The sequence below is a fragment of the Triturus cristatus genome, chromosome 3_2, assembly GCF_964204655.1.
Source record: "Triturus cristatus chromosome 3_2, aTriCri1.1, whole genome shotgun sequence".
NCBI lineage: Eukaryota > Metazoa > Chordata > Amphibia > Caudata > Salamandridae > Triturus > Triturus cristatus.
In genome coordinates this window covers 669,253,595-669,267,508 of record NC_140584.1, presented here as the reverse complement: position 1 = coordinate 669,267,508, position 13,914 = coordinate 669,253,595, and the positions used below count along the sequence as shown (strand labels likewise).

Here is a 13,914-nt window from a genome sequence, read left to right as displayed (position 1 = left end):
GCCTCACATCCGGAGCATTAGAAACTACTAGTGCTGGGTGCTGTATTGAGCTCGTCGAAACAGACTACTCAGTTATAGATTGTTCTATAGCCTGAACTGTCTGTGACGAACAAGAAGGAGCAAATCTTAAAAGTAGGCCAGAAGCAGCAAATAGCGGGGGAACCACAATTAGGGTAGCATGCCTTTGAGCATCAGCGTGAAACAATTTAGAAGGATGTAGCTAATCCTGATAATCCACGGTTTCATTATAAAAATCAGATTCTGCATCCTTTCTGGGTCTTTTAGGTGGATTCTACTTCAGTGTAGGAAATTGTTCTACTGGCGGAGGTAGTTTCTAGCATGCTATTTTGTCTGGTTGCAAAATGTAAGCTTGTTTGAATTAGTTTGCCTACAACACAGAGGAAATAACCTGGGAATGTACAATTAAAGAGGCTTTTTTTTTTTTTTACTTTTTCTGACTTTGCAACATGGTACAACTCCTTGGTACTAGTAAAACGACTGGAATTTCCCAGGTTGCCCAGTGTAGCCACATTAGATAAGAGTAAAATCAGTACAGAGAGTCACCAAAGGAAACCGCTTTCAACCTCCAAAGAATGGGTTAGGTCATTGATCAGGTTTACCTAATGATTTGGCATTGCCAGTTTGAGGTGTGGTTAAGGGAACTGAAATGGGTAAGACAAACATCACACTTGCATTGATGGCCAATGCCGAAACTGATGGCATGTCCTGCCCTCATTTTCTCTTGAACACATGTGACCGCTAATGTTCTGTCATAAAGCCAATGACACCGGACCTACCTTCAGTATAGATGAGAGTCTCTCCATTATCGATCTCGGCTGAAATGATGGTAATTTACTAGACAGACATTCTTCAAATAAGCCACACCATCTTTATTTGGATAATCTACTGACAACAAACATCTCCTCCAGAAACGTTGCGTCGAATCGAAATTATGTAGTCAAATCTGAATTTAAAAAACAAAAATACAAAAGAAAACCACAACTTCTATGAAAGGAAGACAGAAGGAGAGCAAAAAGAGAACCAATGACCAAAGAAAGGTGGAGCAGCAGAGGTCATTCTCTCCATCCAGCTGATAGGTCAAAAGAAAAAAAGCCACACACACACGAGAACTACGGTGGGACCGTTGGTAAAGTACACTATGAAATAGGTGGGGGTTGCTGCATGAGAAAGGGATGCTCATGCTGGGATTCCTAGCGGGGGTAAACACTAGTTAAATCATTCATTAAAATACTGTTCTGCTGTGTGTGAGGTACATGCATTCAAAGGCAGTTGAGATAATGGGAAAGTCAAAACTACAAAGTGGTAAATGAGTGTGAATAACCACCAGGTCCAACAATGAAAGAACTGAAAGTACATTACACCAATTTAGGGCATTAATGTGTAAGCCCCTGTATTAAAATCACACACAAAAAAAGAATATGAGATGGCATTATTAAAGATAAGGTGAGGAAGCTGCACAAGTTGGATTTCGAAGAGCTCTTACTCAAACCCACAGACAATCAGACAGTGCTAGAGATATAGGTCTTGATAACAAAGGCTTTGTGTAGATTTTGTAATCTACCTGCCTTATGCGGTTGGCAGACCATGGGCCTCAGTGACGGATATTCCATTTGCTAAAATATAAACCTGATTATATCCTATGGGATTTATATTTTGGTGGACGGGACATCTGTCACTTTTGTGACGGCGTAACCCGTCAAGATCTAAATCAGACCCTAAATCCTGAAACTTTTCCCAGCAGGCCATAGGGATCTACTTTGCAAGGTGGGGGGAAGAGCATGGGGGAATAGGGGTTAGAGGGGGGAATAGCTATTGCTCTGTGTACATAAATTAATGATGCGTAATGTAAACTATAAATTTGCACTAGGCAAAAAAACGCGTAGCAGACTGATTGCAAAGACCAAAAGAAACCAGCATTTTTAATGCAATAGGTCTCACATTTGCGCAGGTTTGTGCTATTGGCATTGTAAATGCCAATGCCATTTATTTATGCGTTTATTTAAAGCAATACATATATAAAAGGAATTGTCATTTTTTATTGCAACTAGCTCAAACTCTCGCAAACGCAAGACCACTCTAATGGTGGCCGCACCCCTTTCTTTAGACACTGCTCGCCGTATTCAGGTTACAGGGAGCAGAGTCTAAAATAAGCGCTGCAGCTATAGTTAAAGCGGACCATGCTATAATTTACATACAAATAATATAAAAGCAGGTGGCCTGTTGCAATGTCGTGGGTGGAATAGGGGAAGATCATTAAAGTAAATAATGCTCACCGACTTATAAAGCAGACTGTAACAACACAAGTAAAAAGTCCAGTTGTTATGTGAGGTTACAAATGCAGACAAGGTGGTACCAAGGAGGGACTACTAAACCTATTCACAAATGAAAAGTAACAATTTTGCAAGAACAGTAACAGGATCCAAATGAAAAGATGGGCGGAAAAGGGCGGAGCTTCTATGCCGTAACTCAATACAGCATGCCTCGCAGAGCAGCGAATGTGCTGCCCAGGCTCAATCTAAAAAATAAAAAATAGCAGAAAATGCCGAATAATGTTACAAAAAAAAGTATAGAACAGCAGACTTTAACTACATCATGGTACAATTTCAGCATTGTTCTCATTTCAAATCTTGACACTCTGAATTTGCCAAACAAAAATAAATGTTTAGGGCCTGGTTAGTTTAAGCCATTTATAAAGGGATATCATTAAAAATATCTGAAAGGCCACATTTAAGCTTGGCTTACATGTCTGAAAGGACATATTTAAGCTCGGCTTAAATGTGGCCTTTCAGATATAGCGTGGCGTTCTTGACCTTGACAATTTAAGAATAATAAAATGTAGCAATTTCAGTTTTAACTAAAAAGTGAAACTGTTGAACATTTAATTCAATTGTAACTACACCCATTTGCCTCAAATAAACGTACAGGAATGTCATACTATCAAACACACACAAAAACATGAATTATATAAAGTGGTGATGAAAATGGAAAACAGATACATGTTTACTATTCAGGGGCCATCAACATAAAATAAGTATCAAGTGGACTTACCTCTGAAGAAATACATGAGGCCTAGAGCATCTTCTCGGTCTTGTGGAAGACTTCACATTAGGTAACCGAGCCTGTGCTCGTAGATACTTCAAAAGAATTTGAAAATCCCTGTTTAACAAAAACAAACACTTAGTCAAACATTGCAACAGCACGCCACATTTACAGAGCAGATGACTGAAAGTGAAACAAACACACTAAACAGAATTATCTGTGCAGCAAGTGTTAAATCGCATGTTGATGTTTTTTTTAATAGTGCAGGAATTCTGTTTAGCATACCTTTTTTCGAGGTTAACAGATTTCCTTCGCACTCCATTGCTCATCATCCAGTAATTACAAGCCCAGTGATTGGGATCTGAAATAAATGTAATTATTTATTTTAGAATATTCTTCACCCATTCACGCATGCCTGAAAAGCACACAAAAGGAAAGTTTTTGACAGTCTCCCCGGGTAGCATGGGGAATAGCATCAAGAGGTGATTGCATCTACTTTATATGCCATCTAAAGGGTTTTAAACACCAATATGATTGGGTCTACAAAGGCTTCTACAAAATGCACAGGGCACTACAGAGGTTTTACATTTCCTACTACTGTCCAACAAATACATGCAAAGAGGAAAGTATGGCAGCACTTTTCTCTACAGGTACTACTAGTTCTAATGTTTTTTATGGTCTGGCTTGGCAACACAGCTGTCGCCAAACAATTACGGGAGAATAACCAGAAACGGGGCTTTGTATCCACCCACATGTTGGGGGCCAGGAGTTCATGTTTTGATTTGGCAGGAGTTATGTGCTTCCACAAAAATGTGATTTTCCTCCACACAGCTGTGACCATTTTCGTTTATTTATCCAGCAGCCTGAGCTGGACCTTTCAGGGGTACACACAACACTGTAATGCTAGAATATTGTCTTAGGTAACTAGATAATGTATGGTGTTTTTTTCTGGCTGCAGCATACATTGTTGTATGAGAGTAGTCATTAAACTACATAGATTTTTAGGACTGGCTTGATAGTACAACTGTGACCTGGCCTTATGTGATCAACAAAAAAAGAGCTTTCAGAGTCCTACCAAGAGAGGTACTTAGGTTCCACCCACATGTTGGTCCCCTTTAGTACAAGATTTGATTGGGCCGAATAAGTGCGTTTTCACCAAGAAGACTGCATGTACTGCACTTTTTGGCTTATGGCATAGTTAAAACTTGAGGCAGCAGGAATTAGATGCCTATGGTGGCAAGCCAATACCATGGATATTGGTCTGATCTATTTATTATGAAATGTTACGAAAAACGCAACAGATATGAAAAATTTATTGTGAAAAACATAAGTTAAAAATCGATATGCATTTAGGCGTGGAGTGTTATTACTCTATATTAAATCCTACAGATAGGTATTTTGTTACATGGAATCTCACAGATTACCGTAGTAGGCAAGGGTTTTGACACAAAGGGTATATTGTTTTGCAAGCTGTATTTCTACACATCTGTAATTTTATGACTGTATGCATATGGCAACTGGTTGCCAGTTAATGTGCATATGAATAGGCCGGTGTTGTGTAATAAACAAAAGCCAAGGATAAACGGTAAAGGCTTTATCAGTTCATTGGTGTAGGAAAGTCATTCTTTTTGCCCTGGTCACCCCCATTTTTTGACCGATACTGGGGGTTACGGACTCTGGGTGTGCCCTGGGCTCTGCTAACCAGGCCCAAGACCAGTACTCTGTCCTGGCCAATTAGAATTACACCAATTACTATTTACCTTTTAAGGACAGTCTACCTGTAAATCCCTAGTATATGGTAGGGCATGTAGATTTAGAGACCACAGTGGAGTTAATACACTTACGTGTGCACTGCTGTGGTGTCTGGTGTCAGTCTAAAGCCAGGCAAGCCTTGTAGGCTGGTTTAAAATAGAACTATGACCAATTTCGACTTTGGAATTTAAAGTATTTCCAAAGTCCAAAAAGACCTTTTTATTACACATAAATCACCCCGAAGGTCTGCCTTAGATGCCCCAAGGGTACGGTGCATTGTTATCGAAAGCAGGGATAATATGTATTATATGCCCTGGTAGGGAAAAACAGCCAACGTCCTGTTCCCCATTGTAGTGCTGCTTGTCCCATAGGCTAACATGGGAAGGCTGTATTAAACTTAATACAGACTAACTTTAGATTGGAGCTAGCTAGGAGTAAGATTCAAAGTATGAAAATAATGGTTACAATAAGTCCAACAACTTGTCAAGGTCAGATTTATTATAACTATTACAGGAAAGTAGCTGAAGTTACCCACAGCCACCCTACAGCTACCTCTTCTGATTTGTAAGCCTCTGAGTAGGTATGGAGAGACTTAGGGCTGCAACAATACAGCCATTTGGTAGGAGGAGATCTGCTTCCTGGAGAAGCCAGGGAAAGGAATGGGGCTGGGGAGATAAGCTGGACTTCAAAGGCAGGAGAACCGCTGTCACAGGACCCAGACCCACCCCCCACTTCCTTGATTCCCAGCAAGATGGGAGTCCCCTTGATTAGAGTAGGAGAGGGGCTGGGTCAGGAGTGTAGTCAAAGGTTAGCCACACCTCTGAGTTCACTCTAAGGAGAGAATTTCTCCATTATGAGGTTCATAAGAACAGTACATTCAGGGTGAAAAATACACCACACTTTGCAGAAAGTGATCATAGCAGTGTGTGGCAACTTTACTCCTACTGGCTGGGGAGTTCCCCCCCCTTTTGCCAGTCTAGAATGGAGATTAAATATGGGAGATCTGCAGAAGACCCTCAGATCACTGCCTGGAACATCTGGAAAAGAAGAACTGCCATGCTAGACTCTTGGACTGCACCACATAAGGCTTGCACTCACAAGGACTGCACCTGCAGCACTCTCACGGCTCCACAATGAAAGGATTGTGCCCGATTCAATTAAAGGGAGTGGACTCCCTAAGCAGCAACGGGGTATAAAAGTGCTGAAAGAAGCCATCTGCAGCAGACAGACGGTAATTCCAGCAGAAGAGCTCTGTATTTTCCTGAACTGCCCATGTGCATTGTGGGTGATTAAGTCCCAGACCCCTCGAGGCAATCCAGAGGTTCTCAACCCTTGGCTGGTGCTGCTGGACACTTTTCAACACAAAGGAAACAGGTCATAAGAAGTTCTGAAAGTTTGGGAATAATTTGCAAAGTTTTGTTAAAAAGCTCCAGAAGCAGACCAGCTCAACGCCGAGAGTCAAGCCGCTGCCTTAGACTCGAGAATCAGCCAGACCGTGATGGTTTGTCCCGCTGAAAGCTCCAGAGCTCCTCTCCGTCGACGCTAAGGACAAAGACTTCCAGGGACTCACCGAGGCATCACGTTTCAGCAGGCATCCTAAGGGTCAGCAATTGGGACACAATGGAGGCCATGTTTTTCCTCTCTGTGCAAGGAAGTACCATCAGCCTGCGCCCAATGTTGGAGGTCCCTATGCCAGAGAAGGGGGTGTAGAGTATTTCCAGCGTTGAGTGATACTTTGGCGTGCAGGACACAATAATCAGTGGTGAATTTGGCCCCTGCAGGTCAGGGTTAACCCCCCCATGAGAACGACTCCAGGGGAGTCTTGAATCAGCAGCTCAGTGATTTACAGGAGTGTGGAAAGCACACCAGACCAGAAAGGCCACAATCTCGCGAAGACCCAGAGCATATGAGTTAAATGTGCTGGTGTGGTATCACATCGAGGGCAGTCTGGGGAGGCTGGTGGGAACAGATTGTGTATTTTTCAAAAAGGTAAACCCTAACAGTATTCATTGTGACTTGAGGAAGTTAGTAGCACACACCCCTTTCTTCCTTCATGTATGTATGTTGCTCTTTACTTATATCTCAGATTAGAAGCATTTTCTCTGTGATGTTACAGCGTTCTCACAGGCTCCATATTTAAACGAGTCCCAATAATAATTCTGTATTTGCTATTGGATCGAAATGTCGTCAACTTGCATGCAGTTCGATACCATTGTATATTATAATTTACCGCCCGTGCTGTTCTTTACTGCTTTGATAAGAATTGCGCTGTTTATTATATTTTTGCAGTTTATTTGTACATTAGATTACCCTTTTTGCTTTGATTTTAATTTCCTCGAATTACTACATTAGGGGCCATTGTTCATGCACTAACTTACTATACCAACACAAAAAGATGATGGAAAGAATACTGAACATTGTCAAATATTCACCCCGAGTAAAGAGATCTGGGCCTAAATCAATAATTTTTTTTTGCGTGCATGCCATTCCAGTATGGACCCGGCCATATGCAAATCAGTCTTGACCCTGCTCGCCAGGGGAACAGTCCAGAATGAACTGCCTGGACAGGAAGCAAGCATCCTGGGACCGGTTTCAGGATATCACCGCTGATCAGCCAGGCTAGCCTGAATCCAATGACATAGTGAGCATGGCTGGGTCCAAACTGGGGTGGCATGGGGAGCAAAAGAACGGTGGACTTAACCTAGATCTCTTGACTGGGGGGGGTCAGTGTTTGAAAAGTCTCAACACTGTTCATCTTGTTGTGTTTACTATGTTCGCCCTTAGTGGCCAAGAGTATGCTCAGACAGGGTTCCCTTGCTCGCTGTGCCACTGTATTCAAGCTAGCCTGACTGATGAGGGGTGATACCACGAAATGATCACAGGATGCTTTCTTCCAGTTCATGGAGGAACTGCCTGGTAGTTCGGGGTGAACTGTTCCCATGGGGAGCAGGGTCAAGACTGATTGGCTTATGTGTAGATCCAAACTGGGGTGCAAAAGAATGATTGATTTAACCCAGATCTCTTGACTGGTGGTGAGAGTTTGAAACATTTCAGCACTCCGTCCAACATCTTGTTTTGTTTGCTAACTTAATATACTACAGGTCCATAGTGACTCTAGGGCTTCTCTTGTATACCTATAACTTCAAGTGCATGAGGCACATTCAACTCGTGGCTGAGCCCAAGCATCAGAGAAACACCCTGTGCGGGTCCATTACTGACGTTAGTTTACTGCAGTAATGGCATGGTTTGAAATTTGTAGTTTTTGGAGGGGACATCATTCCCTAGCACACTATATTAGATTTCAGAATGCAGACAAGTTTGAAAGTGGAGCTCAGTATCTTAGTCGAAAGGCCAGTTCTGTGTTGACAGGCACAGAAAGGAGCAAACTGATGTCAGCGCACAAGGGTGGCGCTTATATGCAGCTTTGCGCCGTCATTTCCAGGGTGGTACAGAGCCAATGCGGGGCCACACAATGCACCCTAGCGGCACATGGGAGCATATCTGAAAAAGGTTTTCAGATCCAGTATGGTACCTGGGAAGTATTCTAAGGTTAGAGTCTGCAGTTAGAAGTGGCCCTCGTGAAACCTGTGATCAGAGAGAGTTTCTAGTCAGTGATGTGGGACTGTGGATTCCAATACAGAAATCTTGGTGCACTGGCTGCGAATTTCTGTTCCATCCTCATCATACATTTTTAGGCAGTGTTTGTGTATTCCAACAATCAGTTTTTGCTTTATGCTTATTCTTCTCAGACTGATTCAGCCATGCCTTTGTCTTCAACTAGCAGCAGTATGGTAGGGTGGAATGGAGAATTTCCTGCCAGGGAAGACCCAAAATTAAGGCAGAAAAGTGACAGAGGCTATCCTATTTAACTGCTATACAACTCCCATTAATCTAGTAAGGCTGTGTATGTAGAACAATGCAACTTCATAATACAGAGACTGAGTCTTCTTATATAATCAGTAAATGTTTGTTTGGCTAGCTCACTGTTCTGCACCTAAACCTACAGGGTTATAGATGTTGTCAGTAAACTAGAACAGGACTCCCAGATTCCCAAGGAAATTGTGGTAGTAGATCTAACTTTCAATTGCCACTTTTGCATGCCCCAAGTGTTCCCAAAGAAAACATACAATATAACATTTTCAAACATCAATTAAAAAGCTCTAATCTTTGCAAATAAAACAGGAACTGCGATTGTAACAAAGATTTCTGTAATAAGCGTTGTTAGAATAGTGAGGAATACAAACAATTCGATCATGGTAATTGTTTATAACATTGCTCAAGTTACTGCTATTACTAGCCTCTGTGCCAAAGAGAGAATATACGGGAGTACAGATCTGCTCAGTCTGTTGGAATGACCTAACCCAATACCCTGGTTCTGTATGCAAGGAAGCCAGGCTCAGTGCATCCATGGATGCATCTTCAAGTGTACAGCTATCTTTCTTCTCAGGATGAATGAAGGTCGGGAACAGCCGGACTGCATCTTACAGCAGCGTTCAGTGAGGACTCCAACAGAATGCACCTCTCACTAACTTCAGCACAGAAATAGTCTAAATAACCAAACGGCAAGCATATCACACAGTGCCAAAGATGCAGGTCAGTGTTTTAATTGGACTAAAGCACAAGAGTCGTCTCTTTGCGAGCACAAAAATAAAATAATGCCTCATGTTCTGAATCTGTGTGACCCTGAAACTAAATTTGCAGACTACAGGGTGACAACGCCTATCAAGAATAAAGGTGTGCAAGGGCCATTCTCGCAACAGAAAAACATCTGCAAACCACCATTAGAAAATGAGGCTAAGTTCAAACGAGACCTAAAATGGAAGCTACATGCAAGCCGCATTAACATAACTACATCTTGGTGGGTATGGGTAGGGTAGCACTTGCAATGAATATGGTAGGAAAGGGCAGGAGAAACTCCCTAAGATTCAAATTGACTGTAGCCTCTCTTCCATAGGTACAACTCTGATCCACTATCATGGGTTGTTGAATTGCCCTGGAGGAATCCTGCAATTCACTCTGATGTCTGGACTCTCTGTCCTCTTCACCTTAGGTACCACTTTGACGCAGGAAAGTAAAATGGCTTGCAGTGTAGACCCATGCTACCACACACCCTCTACACCCAGAAGTAACAAATACACAGACAGGGTCTATGTTCAACATGGGAGGAGGTAAGAAACAGGTTGCAGGGACTGACAAACCAATTTTTAAAAAATTCTTTTTATTTTTATTTTTTATCAACGAGAAGGAAGTAAATTACTCTTCCTGACATAGATAAAATAAAACATGCCTTGCCACTACAATCTTATTGCTGCCACCACTGTCAGTCCCCTGCAGCCCGGTCAGCTAACAGAAGTCACGCTCACTAATGAGGATGCACACAGAGTTCCCATCCAGACCACAAAGCCCTGCTCTAGGTCACAATTTGTGCCACAGGCTTCAGGTGTACATGCATGACTGCTGTGTGTGCTGAGGTGGGGGTTGACAAACTACAGCACTTAGTATGATGAACTCAAGACAAGGGCACACAATCTCTCTCCAGAGCCATGCCCTTTCTCTAACACATCATCAAAGAATGTAATGCCAGTTTCCAATGCATGTGGGTTTATATTATTTACTTCGTTCTTTAGCATTTACTATGGGGAGGCTGGGGAGTGTATGTGTATCTGAAGGGACATTGAAAACTTTGTAAAGTAGGTTTACTATTTTTATTGGAATGCATTTTATAGAGGCAAATTCATTCATACTTTACTTGCACATTAGAGTGTACAGTGCTCTATGACCAATCTGGCCACGTCTGCAATATAATGAATGCTTAAAGTATTACAAATAAATGTGATGCTATGACTCAAAAAAGTGCATTGTGGTCATCCTTGGACGGCCATTTTCTGGCATCGTTTGTGTAGAAGTTCTTTTCAATGCCGAAAACAATTATCCCTTAAAAATTCTTTAATCCGCAATGTGCTTATAATTAAGAAGGAGGGCATTCCTTTGGGCTTCATTAGTTACTAATAATAAACATTAGGCCACATGCTCACTGGACGTCAGCAGTACAAAGAAACGTATGCTGCATGAAACGATTATGTAAGAGATGAACACGTGATCAAGGAAATAATTTAATGAAATGAGAAGTATTCAAGCTTTGGCCAAAGGTAAAGAAATTTGCAATTTAATTGTATCAACAAGATATTTTTCACAACACTGATCGTTACCTAGTAATGGAATACAGAAAGGTAATGGTCTTTGCTCCTTGTGGCCTAATTAATCACAAGAACGATCCAACAGCAGTGAAAAAACCTATAGCACTTCTAAGAGGCATCTCCTGACTCAACGGGAATACTTTATAAATCGAACATTCCTAGATCATTGTTACTTCTTACTGGCCATCTTCTAACCTCGTGTGCACAGTTTAGCCTGGATTAATGTGAAAAGAATTAGACAGCATGCATAAATCAATCAATATTTTTTTATTAAACAAAAAAGGCTACAGCTATGACAAAATGTGCCTGTTAAATAGACTTATACTCGTGCTTCATCAACATGTTGAATTAACTGGTATATCTCGCTCAATAGAAATCAACCTACCGACAATATCCGGCTCTTTTATGGAGGCAGATGGGTCTTTTAAAGTCTTGGAGAAGCGATCAAGGCATTCTCTGCAAACCTCTTCATTTATATTTACATGGCTTTGGATACACATAGCACTTTCATCGTCACTGTGGCTGGTGTCTGAATACAGTGGTTCTTCACTGACGTCTGACGCTTCTTTAGTGCAGTTTTCCGAGGTCCATGCTGCGGAATCATACTCTTCTATAACAAGGGACCTCTCATGCTGTATTTGCAGCTTTAAGTCAGCAGCAGTCTTGGTTGTCAAGTCCAGAGGTTCATCGCCTGGACTGTCCAAGTATTCGGAATAGGTTGATAAAGTAGCACTGTGACATGAGCGCTTTTCCACAACAGATTCTGAATGTTTTAAGTTGAATTCTACGTTGTGCAGAGAAGCCCCAGGCACATTGTCTTTAGCCGCACTAAAGGTAGACGACTGCCTCGCTGAGATCGCACTGTAAGTGCGTTTCAGAACTCCGGTTCTACTTTCGTTGAGGAACAGATCTTGGTTCCTTCGTACTAACGATTTGTACCTGCAGGTTGAGAACAAGAAATTCACTAGTTTTAAAGACTTATACATGTGCAAAAGAGTACCTTAAACTCACACAACTCACTCGAAAAAGCTACATTTCATATATCTATGTCGTCGATTCGTCAGCTAAACAAATAACATGTTCCAGAAACATAACATGCTGATTTGCTCTCTTTCGAAAGTACCTCAATAGAAAAACGAATCTACTGTACAACAGATTCCATAATAAGGAAATCAAACAAGACAAGTGGCATACCGTTAGTACATGCTGGGAATTTACTCAATGAACTCTGAACTGCATAATTAATCAAAAGCAGTGGATGGTTGACTATGCCTGCTACGCCATACTGCAATGTAAATGTTAGAAGAATTGAAAAACTAAAAGGATTATGAAGAAATATTTTGTATCTCGGAAATATAACGAGCCCCAAGTCCCACCCGACTATGGATAGGTAGCTCTGCCAGTATTAGGATACCGAATGCCCAGCTTCAGGTATTGTCGTACAAAAGGATGCTCAAATTAAGATACAGGTTTGTTGAGCAAGTAAACCAATAATCAATGGTTGCTGGTACACTCTAGAAGTGATAAATGGACAATTCAGAACACAAACTCATTAGGGCTTTAAATAACACTTTGTGAAAGGAGCCGCTCGCTCGCAAACAAAGGATTTTAGGTGCGACTGCACATTTGAGAAACAACAACAGGCATTGGCAATGTCAATAGGTGTCGCATGTGCAAGAGTGAGAGCTATTGTGACGAAGGGTAGCAGGATAAACAGCACCTTACAAAAGTTCTTTTACCTACAGACTACGATGTTGAAATCACCTGCGCCACACAATATAGTAGCAAGGTTCAGCCTCGAAATGCATCGCTCTTCCCAATCTGTTCTATTACAATATACAGTTTTCTTTAATGTAGTGTGAGAAAGCTTGTTTGATATCCATAAATAGCACTCACACTTTAGGGAGTGGATCCACCAGCTCATCTAATATATGTTGCACTTACCTTATGTTCGTAGCTGTGCTAGGACCTGGGATAAACCTCCTCTGATAGATCAATTGTATCGGGGGGTGGAATCTTTCTCAAAATGTTATATTTGGAGTTTTTCACCTAGATGGATCTGTATAACACCATGTGTGTCACACCCTTTCTCAGTTAAGGTAGAATCACCAATATAGCCTCTTGTGTCGTAGGGGGTAGGCATATTTCCCTTCTTGCAGCATTGAACGCAGCCATCACTGGCCAGCAAGGGTAAGTATGGTTCATAAAACTTAACGGGGAGACCATCAGAGCTGGCTTTTCTTCCCCCCTAGCCATTCCCTAAATACCTGGAGTTTTGTTTCCATGAGATTGTAGTTTTGGTGTCTTGTGTGTTTTTTGGACTTTTTACTTTTGGAAGGTGACACGTTGCCATCTGTGTGCTCATTGATGCTAGCTAGGCTGAAAGCAGGACTGTTTTGATCCCAGTGTTCCAGTCTAAACTCCCTGAATGTTAGAAGCCTGTCAAATGTATCTGAGTGAATTAAGATTTATTTTCACATGTTTATCCCCTTCTCTTACCACCTGCCTCAAAGGGTTCTTGAAGTTAGACTATTCCATCAATTACTTGACAAGTAATCAATTTACTCCAGTTCATTTTAAGCCCTGAAAATCTCCCAAATTGATTAACTAGATCAACAAGCCATGGCAGTATATTATCCAAATAAAAGGATAATTATATCTCCTCTCCCAAATAGGCCACAGTTATACTCCTTACTAGGGCTCTCTTCTTATCAACTTTGCCAGGAGCCTGAATAGTAGCCCACACTGTACTGGAGAAACGAAGCCATCGCTTCCTGGTACCCCAATTGAAAACAGTTGAATGATACACAATCCTTCATATATAAGAAAATTGTTCATGTGGATTTACACAAATGGAGAAGCTTTGCAATTACATTTTTGATGTTAGATATTTTAAGGTGCCGCT

The 13,914-nt window shown here is 41.5% G+C and overlaps 1 protein-coding gene across 5 annotated transcripts in view; it reads right to left on the bottom strand.

The window, feature by feature from the left end:
* The window catches only part of LOC146857930 (uncharacterized), a 136,612-nt gene that overhangs the window by 87,738 nt on the left and 34,960 nt on the right, over positions 1-13,914 (bottom strand). For 3 of the 5 annotated variants that reach the window (XM_085648666.1, XM_085648670.1, XM_085648667.1), the window contains exons 2-4: positions 11,395-11,948; positions 3,346-3,421; positions 3,070-3,177 (exon numbers count right to left, since the gene is read on the bottom strand). In XM_085648666.1, the coding sequence (XP_085504792.1) occupies positions 3,070-3,177; positions 3,346-3,421; positions 11,395-11,948 (738 nt within the window). Of the gene's footprint in view, positions 1-812; positions 965-2,277; positions 2,537-3,069; positions 3,178-3,345; positions 3,422-11,394; positions 11,949-13,914 lie in introns of those variants that run through there. The other 2 variants (XM_085648668.1, XM_085648669.1) reach the window with 2 other exon arrangements.